General features: G+C 36.9%; 1 protein-coding gene and 1 long non-coding RNA gene across 4 annotated transcripts in view; one reads left to right on the top strand and one right to left on the bottom strand.

Annotated features, from left to right (window-relative positions):
- The window catches only part of LOC121734585, a 20680-nt gene extending 10683 nt beyond the window's left edge, over positions 1 to 9997 (top strand). Inside the window, exon 3 of the long non-coding RNA XR_006036759.1 lies at positions 9983 to 9997. This is a non-coding gene — a long non-coding RNA (uncharacterized LOC121734585). The remainder of the gene's footprint in view (positions 1 to 9982) is intronic.
- LOC121734361 (ras-responsive element-binding protein 1-like) lies at positions 1720 to 27989 on the bottom strand. Of its 3 annotated transcripts, XR_006036708.1 has the most exons (7): positions 27574 to 27989; positions 18116 to 18201; positions 7137 to 9837; positions 6376 to 7012; positions 6017 to 6240; positions 5040 to 5820; positions 1720 to 1731 (listed from the first exon to the last, which is right to left on the bottom strand). XR_006036708.1 is itself a non-coding variant. In XM_042124900.1 (6 exons), exons 2-6 carry the CDS (start codon positions 18171 to 18173, stop codon positions 5559 to 5561), a joined length of 3882 nt encoding a protein of 1293 aa, XP_041980834.1. In that variant the 5' UTR covers positions 18174 to 18201; positions 27574 to 27989; the 3' UTR covers positions 4842 to 5558. The 3 variants fall into 3 exon arrangements, 2 of the variants coding, with proteins under 2 accessions (XP_041980834.1, XP_041980848.1); XM_042124900.1 differs by lacking the exon at positions 1720 to 1731 and having other exon boundaries at positions 4842 to 5820; XM_042124914.1 differs by lacking the exons at positions 1720 to 1731; positions 18116 to 18201 and having other exon boundaries at positions 4842 to 5820; positions 27574 to 27988.

The raw sequence follows: 27989 nt of genomic DNA, 5'->3' as shown, positions 1-27989 counted from the left end.
AAAATTAGAAATTAAATGAAAATGAAAAATATTCAAACATAAGGTTTTATTGAATATGTTCTTAGTCGCAGCTTTTGAAGTAAATATAATATTAACTTCCATATAGGTTCCCAATTGTCATCATCATCACATTGACCTCTTCTCTAGGAGCATTTCTTTAACCTAAAAATAATTTGTTTATTAGTATCAATATTCAAAAAGTATTTATTCCATTTTTTGCATATAACAAAATTTGGACATGTCAAGGTATGAAAAAATATGAAATTAGCAATTTTTAAATATGGATTACGGGAAAGGTTGTCTGCTTTATAATTATTGGACTGTGTTTAATAACTGATTTGTGTATAATGCTACAAAAATTACGTATTGTGATATGAATGCAGTCATGTTCTTTAGATCATTTAAAATGGCATCCATAGCTTAAAAAATGTGGGTTGATCCACAATTATTGACTGCGAGTACATACGAGTATTGAATACTTAAATCCATATTATAAAAATATAAAGGGGATTGTCCTCACTTAAACCATCCCTTCTCACTCCATCTCACCACCAGATTACTCGGTTATAATCTAAACTTAAAAATAATATTATCTTCATTATAGGTCTCTCCGTCATCACCATCATACTGAACTTTTCTTTAGAAGCATTCCAGAAACCTAAATAAAATAGTTGGTTTAGTGACATTAAAAAAGGGTAATGCCAGGATAAAATTTCAAACAGTTAATCCAAGTAACGATTTGAGTACTTACAGGGGGGAGGTGTAAAGGTGGCTTTCGGATCTTTGCCGCGAGCGACCGCGACCAGTGAAAATTCAAATAAAATGCTACTTTATGCCATAGAATATAAGGGTCATTTTCTACTGACATTTTGGTGGTGACCCACGCTGCCGCCGGTGGCGGCGTAAAAGCCAGTTGGTAGAGTAAAATGAAACCTATCGCCTATGTCATAAAGTGGCATTTCGTTTGAATTTTCGTCGGTCGCGGTCGCTCGCGGCAAAGATCCGAAAGCCACCTTAAGAGCTGTTGATCATTTTACTCTCAGTTAGAACTTTTTTATTTCAATAAAATCATTGTTTCAAACTTACGTTTGAAATGATAATCCCAATATTGTGATGCCTTCATAAGGGAGTAAGGATTAAAAACTTACATGAAACTTGCGTCTAAATATTTCTGTTCGTCGTCTATTTTGAAGCATTTTCAAATCCTGAAAAAAAAAACATTTAGTCCATGACAATATTTTTATCGATATAAATTTATACTTCAAGCAAGGTACATTCCCTAAAGCACACGTAAAAATCTATGCCATATTTGTATCCAAATTATTACTTGATGTGACATTTTTATCACTAATGGCATAAACAGCATGATTAAGCGATTATTAAACTTATAAATTTTCTTTTTAACTTACAAAAAATACCGATTGATAAGCCCAAAAAACGTTGTTGAAAACTTACGTATGTTATGTTAAATCCACGTGTTTGAGGCATTCCTTGGCCGTTTTTATGGTTTATTATTTAGCAGAACCACAAAACCCAACAAGATATTGCATTTAACGTTCACTAAGCACTTTTATTAGCACTTTTAAAACATGAAATAAGCAGACCGACTCCTTTGTTATGTTCTACTCGGTCGGACATAACATTACAGGCTTTTGACGTTTATACACCGATATGAGCTTTCTCTTTCACTAAACTTACTGCATCGTTAGTAAGAAAGAGTAACATTATCAACTGTCAAAATATAAGGCTCCCTCCAATAGTATTATACCTTCATGGGGATGACCAGGGCCCAGGGGATGACACTACGATGTTGCCACTTTTTAATTTCTTCACTTTCATGACAGACCATTGAGGTATTATATACTGGAGAGAGCCTTATATCGGTGTATAAACGTCAAAAGCGTGTAAATATCGATGTATCGATATATCGATATTTTCTTTCAATTTCGACATCCCTATAATACGACACTTTGACAGTTTATGTACCTCGGAGAACCGGAACATAAAATGGCGGACCGGCCACACTATTTTGATTTGGTAGAGACCATTAAGCCGCATCCACTTATAAAAGTCAATGGATCGAATAAACTCGCACCCCCTCTGTTGTCATTATTGATATAGATTATAAAGCAGAAAAGGCCAAAAAATCACGTTAGTGAGTACCCTCTTGGTAAGTAAATATTTTGCAGTAAATATTTGTACAGGAACCTAGGTAATTACTATCTCAAGCTGAATAATAAGTAATAACTCAAATATGGTAAATATTCTTGTATGGGAAATGATCTTGGTATTACGTTTGCATGAAAATTGCGAGGGACTCTCAAGGCTTCAAAGTTTAAATAAAAGTGGCGAAAAAAGGAACGAACGCTGCCATCATACAAAAACACAATTTTTGACAGTTCTAGGGCACTCAGCAGCGCCCCCGTTCAATATCGTTGGCCAGACTCTAATGTAAATACCTTCCGAGAATAACAGTCCAAAATGTGTAAGTTTTTTTATGGTTCTGTACCCAAAGGGTAAAAACGGGACCTTATTACTAAGATGACGACAGACGGACAGACATCGAAGATGTCTGTCTGTCTGTCTGTCTGTGTGTCTCCAGGCTGTAACTCAAGAACCGCTTTAGCTAAACTTCTGAAATTTTCACAAATTGTGTATATCTGTTGCGGCTATAACAACAAAATATACTAAAAACAAAATAAGTTAAATATATTATTATAATGATATTTTAATCCCATACAACAAACGTAAATTTTTTTGCATTTTTTTGCTCGATATCAATAATAGACAGCAATAGATAGGCACAATACCAATTCACGAAATACTCAGTTTTATTTGTAATTTGATAATTTACATAAGCTTAATAAAATAAATTAAATAAGTAATTAAAACATCCCATACAAAAACCACAATTTTCAGCCTGTTTTTGCTCTATAGTGATACCTGATACGGTACCATAAGTGCGCGAGTCAAACTCGCACTTGGCCGATTATTTTAAAGTAAATAATATCATCCTACGTGAAAACATTTTCGATTTCAATCGATGATTTCAATGGTGAAGACTGCTCATATAAAATACATCGCAACAAGGTAAAGGCCATAGATTTAAGTACAGGCACTCGAGACTGTGAGAAAACGAGGAAATTAAAAAAACAGTGCAGTCGCATGAAACATTTTCTATTCGATAACAGATGGCGCTGGCTGCATATGTTGACAAAAGTTAATATAAATATTAAAATATAAATACTGATCTGTATTCTGGAGATGAAAATACAAGAAATTGGAGTATGATTTTAAATATTAATTAAACATACTGTAAAATTATAATTTACTTTGTTTTTGAATCTAAGGTTGGGTTGCACCAGAGACGTGGTCAAAGTTAAAGTTATAATTAAGGCTAAATTTAGCTTTAACTTTACCTTTTTTTTTAACATTAACCTTAACTTTGACCGGAGACAGATGACAGCTGTTCCAACAAGGTTATAAATGAACGTGGGTGGGGGCGCTGCTGGTAAAGGAGAACTGTAAAAAAATGCGTTTTTGTATGATGAAAGCGTTAGTTCCCTTTTTCGCCACGTTAAATATTATGACATCTTGATGGCGTCCATTTTTAACTTTAACCAAAGATTTGACATTTTGCATTGTAGTTAAAGTTATAGTTAAAGTTAGTTGGTGCAACCCAACCTTAGGCATTAAAATCCCAGTTAATTAAAAAGTTTATGACAAAATGAATTAGTAGCAAAGAAATACACGAATAAAAAGCATTATTTCTTTATTAATCCAACATCATATTTTCACAAAAAGTTTACAAACGACACTCCTATTGCATTTAAAGAAAATAGGCAAAGGTGTATAATAGTAAATATGCTTATTATAATAAGTATAATTATGAATTAGACATTGTCACAATATTTAATAATTATTAAATTGTATCTTATACATTAACACACAACTACAATTTGAAAGGCCAAGCGGTGTTGCCAAAAGTCTTATCCTAGATATTACTTATATTCTAAAATTAAGACAAAATATTACTTTATAAGTAGAATTATCTACAAAAACAAGTAGATTTCACTCGTAATAACTATACAGCAAAATATTTAAAAACCTACCGAAATGGAATTAAATATTACAAGACTTCCATTCTTTTAATTATAATTGACATGAAGCAGGAATTAAATAAAAAAAGACTTAATTTACCTTATTTGTGTGTTGTACCACACAAGCTAATAATATTATAATTCATACTTAGGCTAGTTCGAAAATTATTGCTTAATACGAGAAGTATTGACGTACTAAGTAAACTATTATATTATTTAATTACACAAGTTTCCTTATACCTCCTAGTATAATTAAATTTAACCTATTATATTTGGTATATACTTCAGCACTTTATAATGTACAAAGCAAATTCAACCTTAGGTATATTCTAGCGTATGATTCGTCGATCCATTGTGGAGACTGAATTCCTAACCTAGGTGTAGCCTAAAGAGTTTACAACTCAATAAAACATCTAACATATAAAAATTTCAAATAAAAATCTTTGAACGCGTGTCGTAACTAAAAATATTAAAAAAAATATATCAAAACTATCCGTCGTCGGTAAACTAAAATCCACCAAAAGCCTTTGGTTTAAACGTACTTTATAAAAATATATTTCAATAAAAGAGATCTTAATCATATTTAGAAACAATTATACAATAAAGAAATGCCATAAATTTGAGCAAACAAAAGTTACTTTATACAATTATGATATCTAGAATTTATTAATAATATTACATATCCTATTCCAAATATTAAATTTTTGAAATACAACTTACGAGAAGAATATTATTATTTTAAAAGTTTTAAGTAGCGAAAGAGAGATAAGTAAGAGTAGAATACAATAATATGTTTAAAATACTTATATTTTAGAATACAGTTACAGAACTAACGCTTAAAAATTACTCATTGGTAGCATATTATGTTATGAGGTTTAACTATTCTATATTCGGTAAACTAGACTGCAATTAACTATCCGATAAGTACTACTACACTACCATCGATTTTAAAAGTAAAAAGATTTGACTAGAAAAATTTGGATTTGCAAACGATTATTTTTGGCTGCTGTTATAATAACTTCGAAATGGAAACGATGTAAAAGTTAAAAGTGAAAGAACATGCGACTAGACGGGAAATGCAAACGTGGTTCATAGCTTCTCTATACTATAAATATTCGTAAGGTACTTTACAAGTTACGACTATCACTTTAATATTATAACGATAAATCCAAAAACAGTGTACTCGAATAAACTGGCACTACAATAATATTTCGTTGCTTCAAACCCATTATAATATACAACACCTACGATAAGGCAGATAAGGACGGTTACGCTTCGCTAAGGCATCTCATAAGCACCTAAAAGCAGTATTTACAATTATTGCATCTAAAGTTACATCTATTCGTCGGTAGATGGCGTCGCGCCGTTGGCGACGTGCGTCGCTCGGGGCGCGCTGAGTCCTCGCGGCGCGGGCGCTAGTATGAGTCGGGCCGGAGTCACGAGGACCAGAGCGTACTCTCATTTGTTCACTCCCAGGAACTTGGCGGCCTCGTCCGCGGACGACAGCAGCTTGTTGATGATGGTCTTGTCGGGGATGCCGAGGAGTTTCCCGATGAGGTCGCCGCCGGTTTCCGTGTCGTTCTCGTTCTCGGTTGAGTATTTGCGCGAGGTCATGTCCAGTTTGAGCTTCTTGTCGTAGGGCGCGGCGGGCGGCGAGTTGTTGTTGTTGACGTTGCTCGGCAGCTCCGACCCCGACCCGTCCTCGGTCTGATAGCAGAACCTGAGCCAAAACATTATTTATAGTTACCAATGACGCTAAGAAAATATCAGGTCTGATATTTTTTAATATTTTTTATTACGATACTCTATGCATATTCAACACAATATTATAAGCCAGGTTTTCTTTTATGAATAACATGTGCACAGAAAAACAAAACAGGTAGTTTAAAGTTTTAGATGTTTAGGGGATAACTTACCCATTCACTACGCCATCCTCGTGTGCGATGATAGGTGACGAGGCCTCCTCGTCGTCTGTGGCTTCTTCGCGGTGCTTCTTGCGATGGCGCAGCATGCTGTGTTTGAGGGTGAAGCGCCGCCGGCAGAGGTCACAGGCGAACGGCCTCTCGCCGCTGTGGGTCCGCATGTGGCGACGCAAGTCCTCCGCTGACCAGAAACGACGGATGCAAAATGCGCACACAACCTGAAATTATAGTATGATTAAATATTACTGCAAACAATAAGTGAAGATGATTCGAGAATTTCAAGTTATTTTGAGGTTATGTTGACTGAAGCTCACATAATATTATTATATTAAAAAATAGGTTTATTTATTTACCTTTCTATTGGCGTGATCCGGGAATTTCCCTCTTTCATCGTCATCTGCACTTTCGCTGCGATCACTGGCCGCATCGAGGGCGCCTTTGCTGACGAGTTGCCCGTATTCCGTAGCGTGGGAGGTGGCTAGATGCTCGAGAGCGCCAGTCCTGTCTCCGAACGATGCCTCGCAAAGGTGACATTTGAAGACTAAGCTGCCGTCGGCCTCCTCCGTTTCGGGGTTGGGCGAGCCCGGCTGAGATTCGCCTGTACCGTGGCGAGAGGACATGTGTTTTTTTAAGGTTTCCATCGATGAGAATGTGCTCGTCGGGCACGAAGCGCACTTGAACGGTCGCTCCGGCACCGATCGGTTATCGTTGCCTTGCGGAGGGGACATGCTGACAGGGTCTGCTAGTATAGCTTTTGCAGATCCGCCGTGCTTTCGCAGTAGATGGCGGTCGCAATTGGATTTAGTGGTGAAAAGTAGGGGACAGTGGGGGCATTTGAAAGGTTTTTGGCCGGTGTGAGTAAGAACATGTCGTCGTAAAGACGAGGACCATGGGAATTTGCGGTGACAATAGGGACAAGACACACGATTCGGCGCGAGGCTGTATGCTGACTTTTTCTTTGGTGGCTGATTTCCCGTGTCCGATTCAGATCTGAAATAAAATTGTATTTGTAAGATTCAAATTAAACAATACGCTGTGGTTAATAAAAAGTATAAAAAAATATATTCATTACAGTAACAGTGTAACGACTTCCAATTTTAATGTTAAAACTTACTTGTTTTCGTCGCTTCCGGAGTTATTTCCCTCACTCGTCGATGCTACAAGACCTTCTTCATCTTCTTCCTCATCGCTGCGGGTGGGCACCACGGGAATTACGTCTTCTTTATTCAATGAGTCTGGGATACCATCAGCTTTTTCGTTAGGAATAGGGACCGGTTTGTTGATCAGATTTCCAGTAATTTTAAGATCAAAATCTTTGTTCATCTCGAGGCGACTCGTAGCCAATAGAATTTCGGCGGCGGCCTGTCGGGCCGCTGAGTGGTCCTCGGGTTTTCCGTCTTCTGGTTCTTCATCAATAATCAAAGTATCGTCTTCATCTTCCTCGTTATCAGCGACTTCATCGGAATCTCTCCTGGGTGGGGAGCGATCATTTTGCAAAGGTCGTTCCAGTTGTCCAGCCAGTAAAGCGTATTTAACGCGATCTGTGATGGTGTCTTGTGGATATGGAGGAGGCGCTCGTGGTGTTGGTCTTCTGATGCTCCAATGCTGCGGATGTTGTTGTTTAACGTGCCTCTCCATATTTGAACGTAATGTGAATCTTGCCGAGCACTGAGAGCAGGAGAAGGGTCGTTCTGTACGGTAGCGCCTTTGCTTTTGTTTAGGCATAAGAATGCCATTCTTAATCACCATTTTTACGGAATCATTTTGTGTAACCATGCTATTACTTAGCGGGCGAGGCGATTCCGAAGCTGGAGGTGGGGTAGATGATGTATCTATGTGTATAGGTTTCTGGTCTTCATCCTCCTGTTCTTGTTTTGGTTGTGGTAAGGTTTCATTTGTTACTAATCCACCACCGGACATACTGAGGCCCCGAAATATAACTTTCTGTATGTGCTGCTTCATTTCTGCAAGTTCTTGTGTATCAGAGGGGTGAGGAAAAAACGACGGCTGTAGAAAGTACGGGTTGAGAGGAAAAGAAGGAGGCAGAGGCAAGCTAGGTAAACCTGGTACGGCGCTTGCATACAGTTGAGATAACTGGGATGCGTAATAAGCGGTATCAAGTTTGGGCATCGAGTTTTCAAATAACCTTTGTTGAGCAAGAAGAAATCTCGTTTTCTCAATAGCCGATGCGGCCACTGTTGCTGCAGTTGAAGGCGAGCTTTCAAATGGAGCTCGGGGTAAAGCTTTAGGTTGTTCATCATCAACATCTCGTTTTTTCTTGCTTAGGTCAAGCACATCACAGCTATTGTCATTTGTACTTAAATCGACAGGAGCATCATCATTATATGACTCTACGGGTGCCGGTTCATTATCTTTATATGGTATTTCAGGCGTCCGGTACTCCGGTATTTGAGTTAACTTGCCCAAATTCACAACGTTAATCTTAGGCATTAGGGTTTCGTTTTCTTTGGGTGGCAGTGTAGGCGTCTCGGGCAAACCTTTGGGTTTAGTCAAGGACAAAATAGGGTGCTGTCTCTCAGGGACAAATGGTTGTGTATAGTGCCCCAATGGAGTACTCCTTCCAGTATGTTCCATGGATCGTTCTGAATCTGGAGTATGGAATGGCAATGATCTTTTGAATTCATCTCTAGCTACTTTGGAGTTCATTTCGTCATTGTTAGGATCTTCAGATGGGTGATATATTATAGACCTTTTCACGTCTTCCCTTGTTACCTTAGCATGCCGGTTGCGTAAATGGCGTTCACAATTAGCTTTGGTAGTGAAAGCGTAATTGCATACGGCGCATTCATACGGCCTGTCACCATTGTGAGTTCTCATATGACGAACGAGAGCAGCTTTGTCTAATGAGGATTGTGGGCACATGTTACATTGGTATGGTCCCGGGCCAGTACCGCTTAAATGAACTCTGTTATGGCCTTTCAAAGCCCTGAGATTGGGAAACTTAGCTGGACAAAGGCGACACGGAAACTCTCCACGCAGTTTCATTCGTCTAAATTCCGCCGCAAAATTGTCCTGAGTTTCTTCCTGGTCGCGCTCCTTCACTACAGTATCCGGCGGGGTAAGAACGGAGCTGTGCAAGGATCCTCGCCCTGTTAATCTTTCGAGAAGGCTGCTAGCGGCAGTAACATTTAAAATTGACGATATGTCTGCCAAATCATCGATTTGCCTCAAGCCATTAGTAAGATGAGGCTCATCATATTTCGGGGGAAATTTCTCCATAGGCGGAGTCAAAGTTCCCGGAATTCCGAATGATCTGTTTCGGAGATCTAGCTTAGAGAAGAAGTCCTCTCTTCTCTCGTGCTCGGAACTATTAAATTTAATGCACGTCTTTCGGTGACTTTCTAGAACATGTAAAGATTTAAATTCTTCAGAACAATTCGCGCAGCGTAAATAATCTTCAGCGAGATGAGAGTTGCGATCGTATGCGCCTCGCGATATGTCGGGATACTTCTTGTTGGGGAAGGTCGGATACGAGAGATCATTGAATATAGTCCGAGCATCTTCTCTGTGGTAGGTGAGCTTGTGCAACTCGAAGGCGTTTCTAGAGTCGAATCTTTGGACACATTTGGTACATTCTAGGAGAGCGGTTCTCTTATCCAGAGGCATGGGCGTGGGGGATGCGGACGCCGCCCTCTTGCGGTTCTTCCTGCATTCGTCATCGTCGCTCCTGTCCGAGCGATTGTCGCTGTCGATGCTATTGGTTCGGACGGGCCTCATTTCGTTATCCTTCTTCATCTCTTCGTCCTGATCTTTGGATTCTACTTTGGCTTCGATGATGACTTCTGTTTCGATTTCTGCAACAACAAAGGCACGCGTTACGATCGATGTATTTAAATAACACAAAGGGCGTGCTTTCGTTTGACTATTCCGAGTAAAACTCGACAATAGGTGAGTCAGAGACTAGTACGAATGTGTCGAAAGAACGATGAGATGTCTAAGTTATTGTGAATCTCACAAATAGATAAAAGATTACAACAGTGACGTAAGCTAAATTTACCACATTCAATTACGCAAAAACCAATAACGATAATGTAGAGTTTATAATATTTAATGTAAGGTTGCATTTTAACATTTTAGTGTCATTTGTGTGAGCCACCTTCCTCTTCAAATGAATCACCGTTCACCAGACATCTATTGTCTTCTATATGGTAATCTGTGGTCACGTAACCAATATTAAATGTAGAATTAGAGGAGTCAAATGTGCATTAAATAATCGTGATATATTAGATACTATCTAAGATATGGTTAAGCGATATAATACGTAGATCTAGAAAAGTAGATCTAGTGTTCAAGAAGGAATTGCTGTATTTAATATTAACATTTTTATTTGTGTTTTTGAATATCTGTAAGCGCACGTTTACAAGTGATAAAACCAAATTTTACATAACACATTCTATTTCGACGCAATCAGTTATTCGCGGTAGTATGAGGTAATATTTCGTCGGCCTCTGGTTGGCTGGAGGAAAATCAATACTGACATCCACTCGGCTAGATATAGGTGTGTCGGGAGTCACGTAAACTACGTGGCGCGATCGATTCTACACTCTCCGACTACGAGATAGAGTTCACAGTGCAGTAGCCGCGTCTGTGTGTACCTTATAGTGCCGGGTAAAAGGGAGTAATGGCTAGTCTCATAATGACTGTCGCCCGTCGTTTTTCCAGCGAATTTTATTTTCTCTAATATAGCCGGCGCCGATGCTAAGAGGCTTGGCATTGATCGAGCAATACTGTGCATACTTTAGAAACATTACTATGTTTGCAATGTCTATAATTTTAACGAGACTTGTCTTTCTATTTTCATTACAACATTAAAGATAAAAGGATTCCATTTAATTGTAAGATCGTTTGGATTAATTATAATGATTTACCACTCGTGAGAGTCGTGGGCAAAAGCTCCTAAATACATTATTTCGGCGAAAAGCCTCTTTGACTGTTCCGTGGCTTAGGAACATTTTACGGTTTTCAAAAACAAATTTTTATTTTGGCTTCCAGATCTAGTCTGAATATATTAGTATTAGATAGATATTGCTGACGTTTTCCCTGCATTGTGTGAGTAATTAGAAAACCTGTGCGCAGCAGATATCCGCTTTCAGCGACACGTACTTTACTAGCAGATAGCACATCCGGTCATACGCGATCAAATTACATCTACTTATTGCTACACGGTGATAGCGAGAAAAACGGAAATCAATAAGATTAAGGAAGCAAAGATTGTGAGTAATCTGTGATTGTTTTTAAAGTTTGTACATGCTACGGTCAAGTTTTAAGTATTAGGAAAAGGAAGGCATCGCTTTTTTTAATTAATAAAAAATCAAAATGGTTTAACACCAAGCGGGCCACTGATAAAGTCCCGGCGGGCCGCGGGTTGGGGACATACTGTTCTGAATTGACAGCTGCGCCATGTAAGGAGATGCCTCTTAACATCTCCTTACATGGCGAAGAGGTAAAATTATTTTTTATTTTCATATGGTTTAAAAATGTAACTTATTTACTATACTCGCCATGAGTAATTACCGAATACAAGAAATAATTAATTAATGTTTATTAATTATTATTCAATTCGTAATAAGTCATTCGCATCCATATTGGGATTTGGGGTAAGCTGAGGTAATGTCTCATTGGGTTTTCCTACTCGATCTTACTACGGACGCAATTCGCTCATTCATGTGTATTGTGTGCTCACTTGACGACAGAGTGATCGTGACCGCACTTGATGACATTACAACCAGACTGATCTAAGTGACATTTTAGAAAAAAAGTGTAATTTTAGGCAAAATTGTGTCTTATGTAAGCCATACACGCTACGGTCTACCGGAGAGGTCACCTGTAGCTCTACCATGACTTTAAAGCTATAGTATTCTGTATTTATCGATACTCGATACCGACTACGTAAATATTTAGTATGGCGATTTTAGTTCCGCAAGTAACCGCTAGAGCCGCTGTAAAATTTGCCATAAGTACTAAAAAATTACGTTGTCGGTATCGAGTATCGATAAATACTATAGCTTTAAACTCATGGTAGAGCTACTGTGCAGTTATGCACTTATGCCTGCCCAGGTGTCACTCGAAAGAATTGATTTTCAATTCTGCGCCGCTCACCTGCGCAGGCTCAAAAACCTGCACAGGTCTATTCCTATTTCCCACACACATTTCGGTCTAGGTAGACCGGAATGTGTGTGGGAATAGACCAGCGCAGGTGCTCAGGCATACCTCCTGCACAGGTGGACCTCTCCGATAGACTGTAGCATGTAGGTATGGCAGGCATTATTCACAGTTGAAAAGAATACGGACTTCTTGGGGAAAAATACTATATCACTTATATTTTAATTATTCTACACAATCGTGTACCTACAAAACCCATTTTTGCCAGAAATGTTACTTGCCCGGAATGTCTTTTACGCTAACTTAGGTCACTAATATCATCACTTTATTCATGAAAATGATCACCATTCATCACATATGACTCCACAATACCTGCACTAATGTTTCCTTATATCCCACTCATGTCCGTATAAGGATTAAGGATACAATATGTTGGAAAACCACAAAACGTTATCCAGCAATAAATTGATAACAAAATCCTCATTTTAACAATAATAATTACATTACGTTTATCTAAAGTGATTAATGTAATTTGATCATCGCGAAGCGTGTCGGCGTCTGTTACACCGAACTGTACCTAAATTGCATGCTTTAATTACTCTTTAAATTTATTGAAAAGTTAATTTATTATGAAAAGGAATGAATTTTCGATTCGATTTATATAATATTCATAATCTCAAAAACTATTGACTATTGAGTTAATACTGTATAAAGTGTAACCTGTAATATCTTGTAAATATATTATTTCACCGCACTTTATTTTAATTTCACCATGACGCGGATAGTTTTCAGCGAGCTCACAAATTGAATTAAGTGAACATGTTGTCATAATGGAAAATGTAAATTCTATTTCTATTAGATTAAGTGACTTGACGTTAATTTGGATAGCTTGGAGCAAAATTACTTTTACGATCCTTTTTGGTTTTGGTTCCAGCTTTTCAGCTCGTATGCAATTATTATTTGGCCTATTGGTTTCATGATATTAAGATTATCCCGTATTGAATGAACTAAACATTTTAGATATATAACTGTAAACGTAAAGAAGTGCACAATAATAACTAGATGGTGCCGTTTTAATTCATTTGGCAATAAAGAAAACCGATATTACAGCACAGTGTGATAGAGGAAACGCATAACGCAGCGTAAGTAAAGAGCGTACAAGGAAATCACGCGTCTGTCTGTTTCGAAATTAATATCGATACTCAGAAACGATCGTGAAATGCACAATTCGGAAACGCATTCATTGAACCTGCACTTCGGTCGAATCGACGTTACATTATTTACATTTAATTGCTGATTTGTGAATATTATGTTCGGAGTTTTGTCATTATCTTTTTAACGATCATTATAAGTCTCCAAAATGGCAGCTTGGTTTTGTTTAGGGTTTATGAAAATTGAAACTTTTCTGAAATCTTGTCCTGATTTTCAGGTCATCGGCTCCTTTATTAGGTATTCAAAATTTGTTTGAAGCGACAGTAATTTATGGAAATAATACTTTAGAAATTGTAAAATTGACTGAAGGCTTTTCTTCATTCCGTGCATCTAGCTAGACTTTTTAGGGAGCATCTAGCTAGACTTTTTAAGGCTTCTAAAACGTGTCATCCAAAGATCGTATTACCTACAAATTTTCCACTGTTTATAACTACTGATTGTTCAGTGTCCACCTAAATTTAAATATTTAACCGTCGCTCGGGTGAGTTCACTCAAGTTCATATACGGAGAAAAGGTGTCGCATAGATGCGCGCGCCGTGACTTCCTCCTTCCCGCTTATTCGGAATTTAAATCGACCTATCACCATCCAGGTAGCATCAGGTCCTGCCGCGTAATTGTCGGCCTTACCGCCTCGACATAAGGCGGCCGATTTCGTGTAACGGTAGAGTATCGCATATTATAATTTGATTGATATGGTTAGGACGTCGCCGATACCGCTTTCTGCTACAGTCCAATGAGTCCAACGGTACTGAATTACACCGTGTATCTTAAGGCCCTCATTTATGGTGTCGCCATTGACAATTACCCGCCAGCCGCGACGTTTCCAAACGATACGCTCAAAGCAATCTGGGCTTTACGCCCATAGATTATACAGCCAGCGTTCGCCCCGTTCACCAGTTTCAGACACCGATAGACCCAGCCCGGCCACCCGGCTATTGTGTAGAAATTGATAATTTGTGCTTGTCGGACAATAGCGAAAAGAAATTGGAGTTTCTTTGGGAAATCTAATTCTACGTTTGTAAATAAGGTGTAATTTACGAGTTGACAGACGACAAGGCAATCATATTGCAGCGCTGCGACAGAACCATTGAGACCTGGATTTTCACTTGTCTTGTGTTCAAGTTTTCTCTCAGGGTTGTTCTTTTAACTTACGGGATAACTCAAATCGAAACTACCCAAAATGTTACAGGATAACTCAAACGGAAAGCATATTTGATGAGGAATGACACGTAACTAACTGTATTTGAAATTAGAAAGTTAATTTATTTCGACCACGCGGTTCTCAAAATATCTAAGTACAGTATATTGACGATTCCTTGATGGGCGACTTCGATATCTAAACGCTCGTAAACACAGTGATATAAAGCCTACATTAAACCATAATTAATTAAGTTTAAGTGTCGGATAAGCATCTGGCGCGGCCATCTTGGTGGAATAACGCATGCAAGTCAGGAGCGCGGCTTCCGCGCCTGCTAACTGTACTGTTATGATAGGTTATTAGGACAGGCGACGGAACGTGTAGGCTTGAGGACAATTGCTTAAAATTAGGTAAAAATAAACATTTAATATATTCTAATTAGAAGAGAAACTTTAATTTCATTAATTGGGATTTTGATAGTAAACTGAAATCTGTTTGAACTGAAAAGCTGCGCATGAGCTTTTACGTTTTCAATAATACAACCTAGATGGCGTTAGCGGTAAGTAAACGAAATTCAATAAAGTTGGAAATTACTTAAGATAACGAGATATGAGTGTTATAAAATTTAATTTCTAGAAGATAATAATTAAAGTTATAGCCGTTATTATGTTATTTTATAAAAAATGACTTTTTATAATAATTTAGTACTTAATTGAAGAGTTTGAATTTTCATTTTAGTTAATGAAGCTACTTGTGAATTCATTCAATTTTGTAAACTGAATGAATTCATTAGTGCATACAAAAGCAATGTAAATTTTACCACAATTGAATATTGTAGGTGAAAAAATGATATTTCTTTAAACGTTGCAGTTAGTGTTCAAACTCAACAGACAAAAGAAAGTTTGCGTCAATGCTTGACCACTCCAAATGTCCACAGAACTATCTGGAACTATCTTATCACCGAACTCGCCTTTATTACTCATCTCGGCTATCAGGTGGTCGTCCAAATTTGCCGTTTGCCCAATCATGCATACAACTTATCAGTTATCTGATAATACCGTTGCCTTAACACATTTCTCCGCAAACTAATTGTTTTTTCTTTTTAGTGATGACGCAATTATAGAAAATAATAAGATTATTGCACGATTATATTTAAAAAATTGTTACTAGATTGCTAGAGTGGTACAAAATTTCATAGAACGGCGACTTTTTAAAGGATGAAGAAAATCGTAATGATCGATTGTCTTATGAGAATAACAAGCGTAGTTTTGTAATTTGTGATAGCAAGTAACTGAGCTGGAGCCGAAAGTAGAGCACAGTACAGTAGGGATGACCTCAAGATGTTGTGGATACAGGTGTGGGGACAAAAGGATGTAGCGTGGAGATGTCTCTCGGCTGAACAAACAGAATTCCGAGACTGTACAGACCACGGAATTAAACATAGTGAATTGTAAATGAATTGTTTTTGATTGTGGCCAATCTATAGTCTACACTAAAGTACCTACGGATACGATTTTTGTGAAAATAGTTATAAAATTACTGTGTAGATAAAAACGAACTGGTTACGGACCACGGTAATCCTTTTCTATTTCATTTTTCTGTATAGCAGAATTGCGTTAATAATTTTGAGTAGGTATTTGGGTTTTTCCCGTGACTATTATTATTCATCGATTAATCAGACATTTCCAGCCAAAAAGTACCTAGATAACCTGCGTAAAAGATAACATACTGAACTCTTTGCCTCCTTTGGCACATACAATAAGTACCTACAAGAAAATATGGGCAGATAAGGGACTTCTTTGAATAGTCTTAAAAATATTGAAGCTAACGATAGCAAAATTCTATATTTACGCATTTCATCGTGTGATAAACGACACTTAACATACACGACGAGCTATTGGTTCAACAATAATAAATTATTTTTCAGCATATACATTCCTATATTTATTGAGACTCGCCAAGGATCTATTGCGAACGCCGAGTAAGCGTTAACACGAGCCACGATTCACCGTAAACACATTTTACTGTTTTATAGATTATATTTTAAATTCAGAAATTGCTTGTTGGAATTAAGCAAGTCTTAGCACCAAGTACGTCAAATCAAAAATGGTACCAACTACCAAAATGTAAAAAAACTACGCAATTTTTCAACCCCGTCGCTAAAAAGGGTGTAAACATTCCCATGTATTAATAGCGTAGATCCTAAACAGTGCTAGTATAAAGACAAAATCGAATAGCTATGACTATTTTCAATGGCCAAGCATCGTTGGGAGATATTCCTAAAAGCCATAAGCTTCGAATGCGGGCAAGAGCGGAGTGTCGTATGTCGCGCACGCGCTAACCGCTCTTTGTCTGTTGAGATATTATCTTCATTGCTAATTGTATATCGACTTCACATCCTGTACTCATATCTACACTATATACTCATATCTACGTACAGTCTTTCAGATAGAAGGTTCGCCATATAATGATCGCTAAAACATAGATATCATTTTAAGGCGATTTGGAAGCAAGAGGATAGCTTCGTTTGTATCGAACAGGCTCAGTGAATGACTGATGAAATTCGGAACAGATTTATAGACTACGCGGATACTTTTTTTATCATGGAAAATGTACGGTTTCCTCAAGATTCAATTTGGGAATGCAGGGAAACATCTAGTTGGTAATGAACATAATATCTATCTACGTTGTTTTCCACTGTTTTCTACCTTCAAATTGTACTAATACAATTAAGTTGGTAGAATAAACATTATACGTGTACCGTAAGTAATATGTAGTATATACAACGCAAAAAGTGGCAAAATTGGATACCCTTTTAAGTTTTACGCCATTTGTCTTTTTTTCATGGGAAAGTGGTCACATACGACTCGAGGGTGGTTATATCTTCCCCTTACGGCTATTGGGCTTTATACGCTTCGTCACGGGAGAGTAAGTAAGGAAATATGTTCAAGGGTAGTTACTATAGGGGATAAGGATACAGAAAATTTCGCAGTATTAAATGAGTAAGTTCTTGTTAAAACTGTAGTGTTGTTGTTGTTGTTTACGCTTTAAGTCGAAAATGTTTTTCCTTTATAAATTTTTGCTGGCTTTATGTAAAGGGCAGACAATTGGGCACCTACTTACGATCTCTAACCTTAGCTGTTGAAGCTAAGCATTTTAGTGTTGTGTATCTTATGTAGTATCATAGAATCAGGTCCCCCGTAAGGGCTACTGGCGCCTGTGTGCAAAAAAAAAGATTTTGGCGCCCCTTTAGGCAATTTTTTTGGGTCCTTGGTTTTGGCGCCCGATTTAGAGGTGGACCCACGTCCTTTGGTTTATGTCAATTCATTATTCAATGTTAATTCCATAGACTTATTTATATACTGTGTTAATTCTCATATATCAGCTAGACTTTGCATTACCTATCCAGATTAGGGCATGCCTTTGATTCAATGTCTCTGATGGTACAATTTATTGATGGAACTTACGTCTCGTCAAAAATAAAGGCGTCGCAGGATGCATCGCGACTTACACATCGCGTCTTAGTAGGGCAGGTGATAAGTTATCTCGGTCACGGGTTAGCGAGCAAGTGGAGGGTGGTGTCGGTCGAGTGAGCAAGTAGGTAGGTAGTAGGTACTCACGTTGTGCTGAGGGTGGCTCGGCCGCAGGTGGCGCGGGCGCGCTCGCGGCTCCCTGCATGACCCGCGACGGTCGACCGCGCCGGCGCCTAACGAAAACGTCATGTTTAGTGTGTGGGAAGAAGGTTCTAGATTATTCTAAAAGGGTGACATCGATGGGAGAAACATTGAAATAATTCGTTAAAAGAACTAGTGATTTTTAAGCGCAAAGGCCTTAAGGTGACGCCGCGTTAAAGTAAAATACCGTGTTGGATAGGTTTTAGATTGCTTGTTTTCTATGAGAAGCCGAAACAAGCAATGGAACAGCAAAACATGGAAGCGATAAACGACAAAATGGTTTTTGTCGCGTTATTTAAAAACCATAAGTACTAAAGTCATATAAGCTATGGGCAAATTAAAGTGTATTCTTGAACCAATTTATGTACAAATTTTGGAAGTTTAAGTCACTCTCCTCTGTTGGCAAAATAGGAATCCCTTTTTTTACAGAGGTCTTTTTGATTGATAATTCTGTGTTATAACAGTTGACCAATCGTGTTATGCTATGGGTAATTCAAAGACAAAGACATGATGAATACTGACAATGAACTTTAATTTCTTAGCTTTAGTCATTGCTCAAAATCGATATCGCTACAGCCAAATTATCAAGGCGTCACCTTAAAATTATGGCGCGTGTCATTGCATTGGTATTTAAACTCCAAAGTTATGTCAGAGTTTTATGTGTCTCAAATCTATCTAGCTATAAAGTGGTACACCGCGTCTGTCGGAGATTGCACACAACTTATAAGTTGTGTGCAATCTCCGACAGACGCGGTGTACTACTTTTCGGTTAAATTACTATGAAATTTTTAGGTTCAAGTGCATTTCTAATGTGCATTAATTGCTAAAGTAAAACAAAAGCAATCCCAGTCTTAATAGCAGTTCAACGTTAAAAATATTTTTATGATGTGGTTGCGACGAATCGGCAGATTTACAATTGCGATAGAGTTTCTCGGAAAACAAATAAATCCGAGGTGCACGCGTTTAGGATTCTACGTAAGTGCAGAGTACAATAAAATATAACAATAAGGCGTTTTCTCTATAAGCGTGAATCATAGGAACATTGCCTTATCTTAACTTCCTGTTACTTTACAGCCGATGGTTATCCGTGAAAATATATCACAAAATCTATACAAAGTATTATACTAAGACATTGAAAAGTCTGTAAAAATCTTTTCAATAAACCGCTAATAATCTTTTCAATAAAACGCTACCACTAAAATATTATATAATAATTTTGAATGAGTTTCAGGATAAAATATCTAGGATATTTAACAAAATATAATAATAGGTATATGGTATTCTAAGTATTCTTCTGGTTTATCTACTTTTCATTATTTTGATGACAAACTTAAGTGCTTGGTCTGCGCCATGTTTTTCTTTGTTCGTTTAAAAGTTCAAGTTCGTGACCTTTATAACCTATAAAGTACCTTAATCTACTTCTCAATAATCAGTTTTACCACCTTTAGCATTTTCTTAGGTGTTATTTACATACAATAAAATGCTATCAAGCTTTTACAGCTCTTAAAAGCGGCAGCCGTCGATTGAAGTATATTTATTGTGGAGTCAGAACAATGCTTTATGTATCGACAAACAATGCGACAGAGCCTAAAGGCTGAACCTTAATGTACAAGTGTTAATAACCTGAGGACTGTATGACTATTGTCCTAACATCTGCTATATTGTCAATACACTACGTACTACAGAAATTAGTACCTAAGTCGCAGTGTAGATTGTATTTTCATTACGATTTAATATTATAACAAAACAAAGAGTAAAAGAATGTAGACTGTAATTATTTTTTATTGTTAATTTTGCATGCCCATAGAGGCCTATGTGTTGAACCTAAAATCAAATATTATAAGACCTATTATTGTAATACACATACGCAAAAATAAATGAATTTGAATTTGAAGAGATTCTTTTAATTTATGGTCGTTCGTCACCAGATTACGTGTGATCTCTGTGTTGTCCCCATGATGGGCCAACGCACGTCTAGCGGGGCATATTTGACTATAACTGCCGGTGATCGACGACAATTAGGGTTATGAAATGCTTTTCGTGAATCGTGGCTATGCAATATGCATATAGTCGAAGGTGAAGAAGTCATGTCTAATCCGCATTCTATGATAAAATAATGGACGCTATTAAGCAACCCGTTTATACGTGGGAGAGCCATGCTTCGGCACGAATGGGCCGGCTCGACCGGAGAAATACCACGTTCTCACAGAAAACCGGCGTGAAACAGCGCTTGCGCTGTGTTTCGCCGAGTGAGTGAGTTTACCGGAGGCCCAATCCCCTACCCTATTCCCTTTCCTACCCTCCCCTATTCCCTTTCCTTCCCATCCCTACCCTCCCCTATTACCCTATTCCCTCTTCAAAGGCCGGCAACGCACCTGCAGCTCTTCTGATGCTGCGAGTGTCCATGGGCGACGGAAGTTGCTTTCCATCAGGTGACCCGTTTGCTCCCTTATTTCATAAAAAAAAACCCACAAAAAAATTACATATTGCGTTATGAATGCAGTTATGTTCTTTAGGTGATTTAGAACAAGACTGCATTCAAAATTTAACAATCTTGTTTAACAGCGACCGCGACAGCGAATAATCTTACCTAGTATGGGCGGTTTTCCGTTTAGTTTTTCGCGTGTGTCAGGAGTCAGGACGCGGCGCCTTTGATCGTCTCCGAGAACGGAGTCGTAATACAATAACCGCCGATAACAATGCCGGTGTAACATTAATCTATCGAGTATGTTTGCTTTTGCGGAAATCCGTCAGCGAAGAACTCCGCTGCGGGGTTTCTGAGTGGCATTTGATAGAATACATTCAATTGAAAGTGTCTTTTTAAATATTTTTTAAACAAGAAGCATTATTAAATAATTTTTATTTAAAAATATCATCTTAGAAATCAGGCAAATTGATATAAAATATCGGATTTTAACACTTTTATTTTATATTTTAACCGTGACGGAAATTCTCATTAGATTCTTAATAGGTATACGAAATTAAAAGATCCCGTCGATAGCCTATGTAAATATAAAAAATATATTTTGCAGTTTGTCCTTATACGAGCCCTTTAGCCAATTTTAGTAAAAATCTGCAGTTAGTCCTTTATACGGGCCCTGCGTGCGCGCGTTGAAGTCTAATACACGCGGTGGGCCACCCCGATCATTGGCAGTACTTCAAAATGTATTCCCAGTAGCTTCATTAATCATTTCATTATACTTCTCACAACAATGATCTAACAGTCATCACGAGCGATAAGGCTATTACACCTTTTTATCATTCGCAGACGTGACAGAGTTGCGGCAGAGCTGTTTCGCTATTTTGCTTTTGCTTTTGGTTGTAGGCATTTCGTTGCGAAACTGATTATGTGCAGATATGTTTCTAGATTTTTTTTTGTGGCTACAATCTCAATTTGTTTGGAATATCTACAAAAAGAGTTTAAATCGGATAAAGCAAAATTTTAAAGAATACAAGCAATAATTTCGGATCTAAAATCTGCCTTGCGGAACTCCTTAAATTCTAATGCAAGATAGAGAGACTGATAATTCTAGTCCCACAGCAACAGCTTTAAAGCTATTCAGTTTCATTTAATGTATGGAATAACAATAAAATAGATTAAAACCCGTAATACTCGTGCATGTGCAGAAGAAAGCTTTTAAAAAGTCCAAGATCACTTAAGCCATCATGAAATAAAATTACGACATTATTGTAGAGGTTGCGCGGTGGCATGTCACTTTTTCTGTGTGAAACTTGTGTCTGAAATACCGCGTTTTATTTAATAAACCGTTATTGTGAGTCATAACTAAGATCGCCGCAATCACATAATACGATAAATCATTTTTATTTATTCAAATATGTTTATATTTGAATAGCATATTATTCAAATTATTTGTTAGGGTGATTTCACAGTTCAAAACAACGCGACGCAGCGAATTTTGAAGTGCGACTTATGCCCGCTTCAGGTTTATTGTTTTTTTTTTATTGAATAGCGCTTTTGATCAACAGCTATCGTCAAACATCTTAATCAATCGACAATTTTGTTAAATAGGTAAAAAAAATTAGAAACCACTGGCCCTTTATTTTATACTTACTATTTTTATAAAATAAACTTTAATTTTCAATAGGCATCTGGAATACATTGCCTCGGTGTGAACTTACCATTAAGGGTGGGTTGCACCAACTTACTTTAACTATAACTGTAACTATAACTAACTACAATGCAAAATGTCAAATCTTTGGTTAAAGTTAAAAATGGACGCCACCAAGACGCCATAATTAACCATAACCATAGAGCTCGACAAGGCTTTAAATGCACGTGGCGAAAAAAGGAACTAACACTGTCATCATACAAAAACGCAATTTTTGACAGTTCTCCTTCACCAGCAGCGCCCCCGCCCACGTGTTTATAAAGCCTTGTCGGACCAGCAACGTCTTCTGTCAAATTCTGTGGTCAAAGTTAAATTAGCCTTAACTATAACCATAACTTTGACCATAACTTTAACCACGCCTCTGGTGCAACCCAACCTAAGTAAATCAATAATAATAATAATAATATCTATGGAGAAGAATTAATAAAGAAAGAAGATAAATGTGCATTAAGAGATTATGAAGAATGGCAATTAAATTATGCCATTCTTCATAATCTCATACACATTTATCTATGATTGTTATTTCACATAGTTTCTGAGGTGTACTTAGCACTAATTTAATTAAGATAATACTTTAATCCCTCGTTACGTTGACGTCACTTGGACATTTTGGAATTTATTTCAAAATGGGTAAAGAGAAACGAAAAAGTTCAAGAAATAGGAGCCCACTTAATCACTTTAATTCATAGTGTGATAATAAGCGTGTGTAAAAATCTTCTTTATATTCAGTAATTAAATTAGAAAAGTACATTATAATGTATAATGAGTTTATTATTTTAATTAATTTTCACACAGCGACAAAGTAGGTACAAATTAGTTTACAACTTTCTTAACTGGAATCTGGATTACACTGTAAATCTACCGAGATTAAACTACGGCTATCTGCTGCTACTATATGAACATATAATTGGTTTAATTCGAACTATAATGCGTTTTTGGGAGAATCTTAATATTTGTCCGATTAAAAAGGTTCTTTTATTATCATTATAGGGATCAAAATCATTAAGATCACAATATTAATGTTTATCAACAGGTCAAAAACATGAGGGGGTCAAAATCATCGAGGTAAATGTTGATGAACGATAGCAGCTCTCAATTTTTACTTAACTTGTGGGGGTTAATATCGTGAAGGTGCAATGTTGACGATGAAAACATTTTGCGTATTGCAGCAAGAGGCTGTTTGACGCAATCCGCCATTAGATATCAACCGAGAGATACCGAGATATCACGAGATAGCAGCACTCGAGTCTCGAGTTCTCGGACACTCGAGATACAGCAATTACGAGATCCGAGACGATTCTCTTATCGCGACACTGTCATTACTTTCTTAGGAATCAGGTGATTGTAAGGTAGATGAATGTATAATAAGATAAGGTAAGAAGGCAGAACATATTGTGTATTTGAGAATGTTGTGATTCAAGCCAGCGGGGCTAAAATGGCCACATTTAGCAATTACTCTCAATCAATTCAGCAAATGAATTGTCAAAACTGTCAAATCAGTACAAAAATACAGAAATGAAAACGTGGGAGAGCCATGCTTCGGCACGAATGGGCCGGCTCGACCGGAGAAATACCACGTTCTCACAAAAAACCGGCGTGAAACAGCGCTTGCCCTGTGTTTCGCCGAGTGAGTGAGTTTACCGGAGGCCCAATCCCCTACCCTATTCCCTTTCCTACCCTCCCCTATTCCCTTCCCTTCCCATCCCTACCCTCCCCTATTACCCTATTCCCTCTTAAAAGGCCAGCAACGCACCTGCAGCTCTTCTGATGCTACGAGTGTCCATGGGCGACGGAAGTCGCTTTCCATCAGGTGACCCGTTTGCTCGTTTGCCACCTTATTTCATAAAAAAAAAAAAGAATTGCAAGCAGAGTTGCTTTTTGCGATTTTAGAAAAATGAATCATATTATGATTCATATCATGATTCTTCAAAGCGACCATTTCAGCCCCGCTGGATTCTATTTTTAAAGTATTACTTTTTTTTACAAAAATGAAGTTTTGTGATTCTAGTTCAGCGTTTAGGTTCATGTTTTCTAATAAGATCAATTGACTATAGTTGTAAGGAGTGTGGAAATAATTGTGTTCGCGATGTCAATCTACAAAGGCACGCCAGTATAACAAAATATTAGGCAAAGTAAATCTTTATAAGCTAGAAGTAGTAGTTTTAAGTTAGAAATAGAATTTTCGAAATTAATTATAAGAAAATATCCGAGATACCCACTCCGGCATATCCACGAATGTGAATTTCATAGTCACATTGTTTTATTTCCAACGGGCTAGCCTCATAAAGTTTGAAATTTATTTGTTTGGAAATCTCATGGCGCTTTTTAGGAAATTTAATTAAGTAACGAATAAATTATAATAATGTATGGAGGAATTTCGTACAGCCAGTGAAAAGGTGATAGTATTCCTTTGCCAGTAAAATTTTGACGCATCTATGAATATAATGGTGGGTTCCGTTTGAAATTACTGCCAAACTAGAAATTATTGTGTGGAAATACCTATCCTATAAGAATAATTATATTTATATACTTACTATAATTATATTTATATACTAACTTTCCCGAGAGCGTTGTTCGCACCATAAAAAACCTTATTTGATTAATTTTCTTAAAAAAATATATTGTTAAAACTAAAAAATAGCCAGATAAATCCAGCCAATCTTAAGGGCCGATTAACACCGGAATGGCAGCGGCGAGGCGAGCACTTTCAGCGTCATATTATGATTTTAAACTTTGTCTTCATTATTGTAAGACGTATCACTTGAGAAATCGCGGCCGCCGGCGGCCGCCAGCGGCCACGAGCGGCCACGGGCGGCCGTAGACTTCTCAAGCAATACAAAATATATATTACATACATATGTATTACAATAATGAAGATAAAGTTTAAAATCATAATATGATGCTGAAAGTGCTCGCCTCGCCGCTGCCATTCCGGTGTGAATCGGCCCTAAGTTTTAGCGAGACTTCAAAATTGCAATACAATTTTCTTTCAAAATACTTATTGTCGAACACTAAAGTATATTGAAAACCATTTTATTTTGGAAAAGATATATTAATAATATTTATTATGATCCTAGTAAGGTCAAATGAACCCTTAGAGTCAAGAACCACGACCTTTCAATTGAAAACCCTCGGCGCCCTTTTTTGTGATTTGTTAGTGTAGTTTAAAGCTTGACCCTCGCTTACGAAGGTCAAAATCTCCTTATTTATTTGTAAAATTACACACTTTAATGGGAGTCTTTTAGTACAAATACAATATTTCATTTTTAACAAATAACAAAATAGGTTTTTTTAAGAAAACTCAAAAAAGAAAAAGGAATGCTGCAATTTACTATGCGACAGTGTTTCTCAAAAATTTTAGAAGATTTTTTTTTCACGAAGTAGATATTATTAGATAATTATGAATTTATGACAATGTTAAAAACATTAAGGTTAAGAATTAAATATACAGACACATTTTAAAACCATTAAGTTATTCTTAAGGTAGCAATTTATAAATAAATACTTTTTTCGAGATAATTTGGATTCGAAATTATGATAACGGCTGTAAAAATTAACAAAAAAGAAAAATCGCAAAATTATCGTAATTACAATAAAGAAGACACTTTAAAACGAGCACAGATATTATGTTAATTACTGCATACATTATTTTTTTAATTACATATACGTATGTTATAGGTAACAGTGCCATGTTGATTCGGTATTGCACATAAAATCGTTACCAGATGAGTTATGAAAGTTCATTCGGTTCTATTGTTCACAATATAAATTCTTTAATAACTGATTTTATCTTTTCTCATTTCGAATACGGTATAATGTCTTTGAATTTTGAATAACATGTAGAAAGAAGCAACAAGAGTTCTGTAATTTTTAAATGCTAATCAATATAATATTAGGTGTATTTTAGTAGAACAAAATTGAGTCTGCTTCGTGTTCCGATCCATCTCCAAATAACTGAACCGTTATAATGTAATTTTTGGTGTGCACGAGTACATTATTGTGAAGATGACTCTGTTTTATTATATTATGGTAATGAACGTTATTATCATACATTAACAAAGAATTTGTGTTCTGAGATTGGGTATAGGTATTTCGAAAGAGGAATAATTATGCTGACTTTCTACATCTTTTTTATTTGCAGAAACCTGTAACCAAAGATACTTACGTAATTTTTTAACATTCTCATTTTTATCCGACTGTAAATAGTTAATAGGGTTTTGTTTTTTGGGCGTAAATTCGATCCTATTTTATGCATAAAAGTGTTATTATAGGCGATTGATTTGTTACTACAGATTACAGACAAATTATACAAACATTTTGACTTATTCCAATCTGTAATTATGAATAAGAGCATTAATTACGAGTTTTGACCGAGATTTAAATGTGCCAGCTAATAGTGATTCCGAGAAAAATGTTTTGTTGTAGGTAGGTGCAATAATTAACTAATGCGAGCGCAAGTGTAACAAGTGATAAATTAATTACATTTTAAAACTCATTACTAAATTATTTATGCTTTTATCCTAAGTAAAAATCGAATACTTACTAATAATAGTTTTTTTTACTTACGATAAAATTCCGATTGCATTTAAAATTGAAAATTAACTAAAAAGATTTTTAAATTTTTTTATAATGAGAGCACAAATTTGTGCTGTTATTATAAAAAAACTTAACCCGTAGCTTTAACATATTTTTTTTGACACCTTAAAATTTCATCTTAATAGATAAAAATACTTTGTCGCTTTGGAAACACTGGATTTTTTAAATATCTATCAATCGGAATTTTATCGTAAGTAAAAAAAAACTATTATTAGTAAGTATTCGATTTTTACTCAGGTCAGGATAAAAGTATAAATAATTTAGTAATGAGTTTTAAAATGTAATTAATTTATCACTTGTTTGATAACAAATACCTTAAAAAATCCGACGGTCTTTAGTAATTTTTTTAGGGATTAATATTTTTGGGAACATAAATCAATGGTGGATCTTACTTGTTGGTATTTTTCCACTTGCGACATAAAACAACAGAATTTGGAGATAACATCACGTAACAAAAATACTACAACCCCATAGAAAAACAATAATTTGCACTGCATTTTACGCACCATGATTACAGTGAACTGGCGACAAAACATTTTGACTGCGACTTGGCACACAGGCCGCAGCCTACCTGATATAAATGTAACTACATAGGCACCTTAATACATACAAGCACAGGGCGATGGCTGCCGTAATAAACGATAATTTGCATTGTAATCTAATCGGTACAGTACTTACCCAATCGTGGATGATTTTAACGCTATCAGGCGACAATTGAATAATTGTAACCGAAAGTCCAAAGTTCGTGCAAACCGGCCTCCAGTCTCTCACAAATCACGGATAAATATTTTTTGAGCACAGATTTACAGTCGTAAATATCACTAAATAGTTCTAAGGCACTTAATAAAATATCGGCCGCTCGCGCTTTATCTATTTTTCATCTTCCGCGGGAACGACAACCTCGCGCGGCGAGATGTTGTCTCCTTGTGATTGTGATGAGAGTACGCACTGTCGCTCTGCTCTCGGGGGAGCAGAAGATGGCCGCCTATTGGTCGAGAGCGCCGATCGGGCGCGCGGGGAGAAGGAGAGAGCGCATCTCACGCGGGAAACGAGTGAGTGAGACAGATAGCGTCGATCGTTTCGTCGTCCTGCTA

Source organism: Aricia agestis, chromosome 1 (assembly GCF_905147365.1).
Source record: "Aricia agestis chromosome 1, ilAriAges1.1, whole genome shotgun sequence".
Taxonomy (NCBI): Eukaryota; Metazoa; Arthropoda; class Insecta; order Lepidoptera; family Lycaenidae; genus Aricia; species Aricia agestis.
This window is presented reverse-complemented; position numbering and strand designations above follow the sequence as displayed.

What these genes read in the sequence shown, in the direction of transcription:
- LOC121734361 (XM_042124900.1), bottom strand. Translation starts at nt 18,173, where the DNA reads ATGCAGGGAGCCGCGAGCGCGCCCGCGCCACCTGCGGCCGAGCCACCC. An exon ending in CGGATCACGCCAATAGAAAG is followed by an intron (nt 6,241 to 6,375) that starts GTAAATAAATAA and finishes CTATAATTTCAG; the next exon opens with GTTGTGTGCGCATTTTGCAT. An exon ending in GAGGATGGCGTAGTGAATGG is followed by an intron (nt 5,821 to 6,016) that starts GTAAGTTATCCC and finishes GTTTTGGCTCAG; the next exon opens with GTTCTGCTATCAGACCGAGG.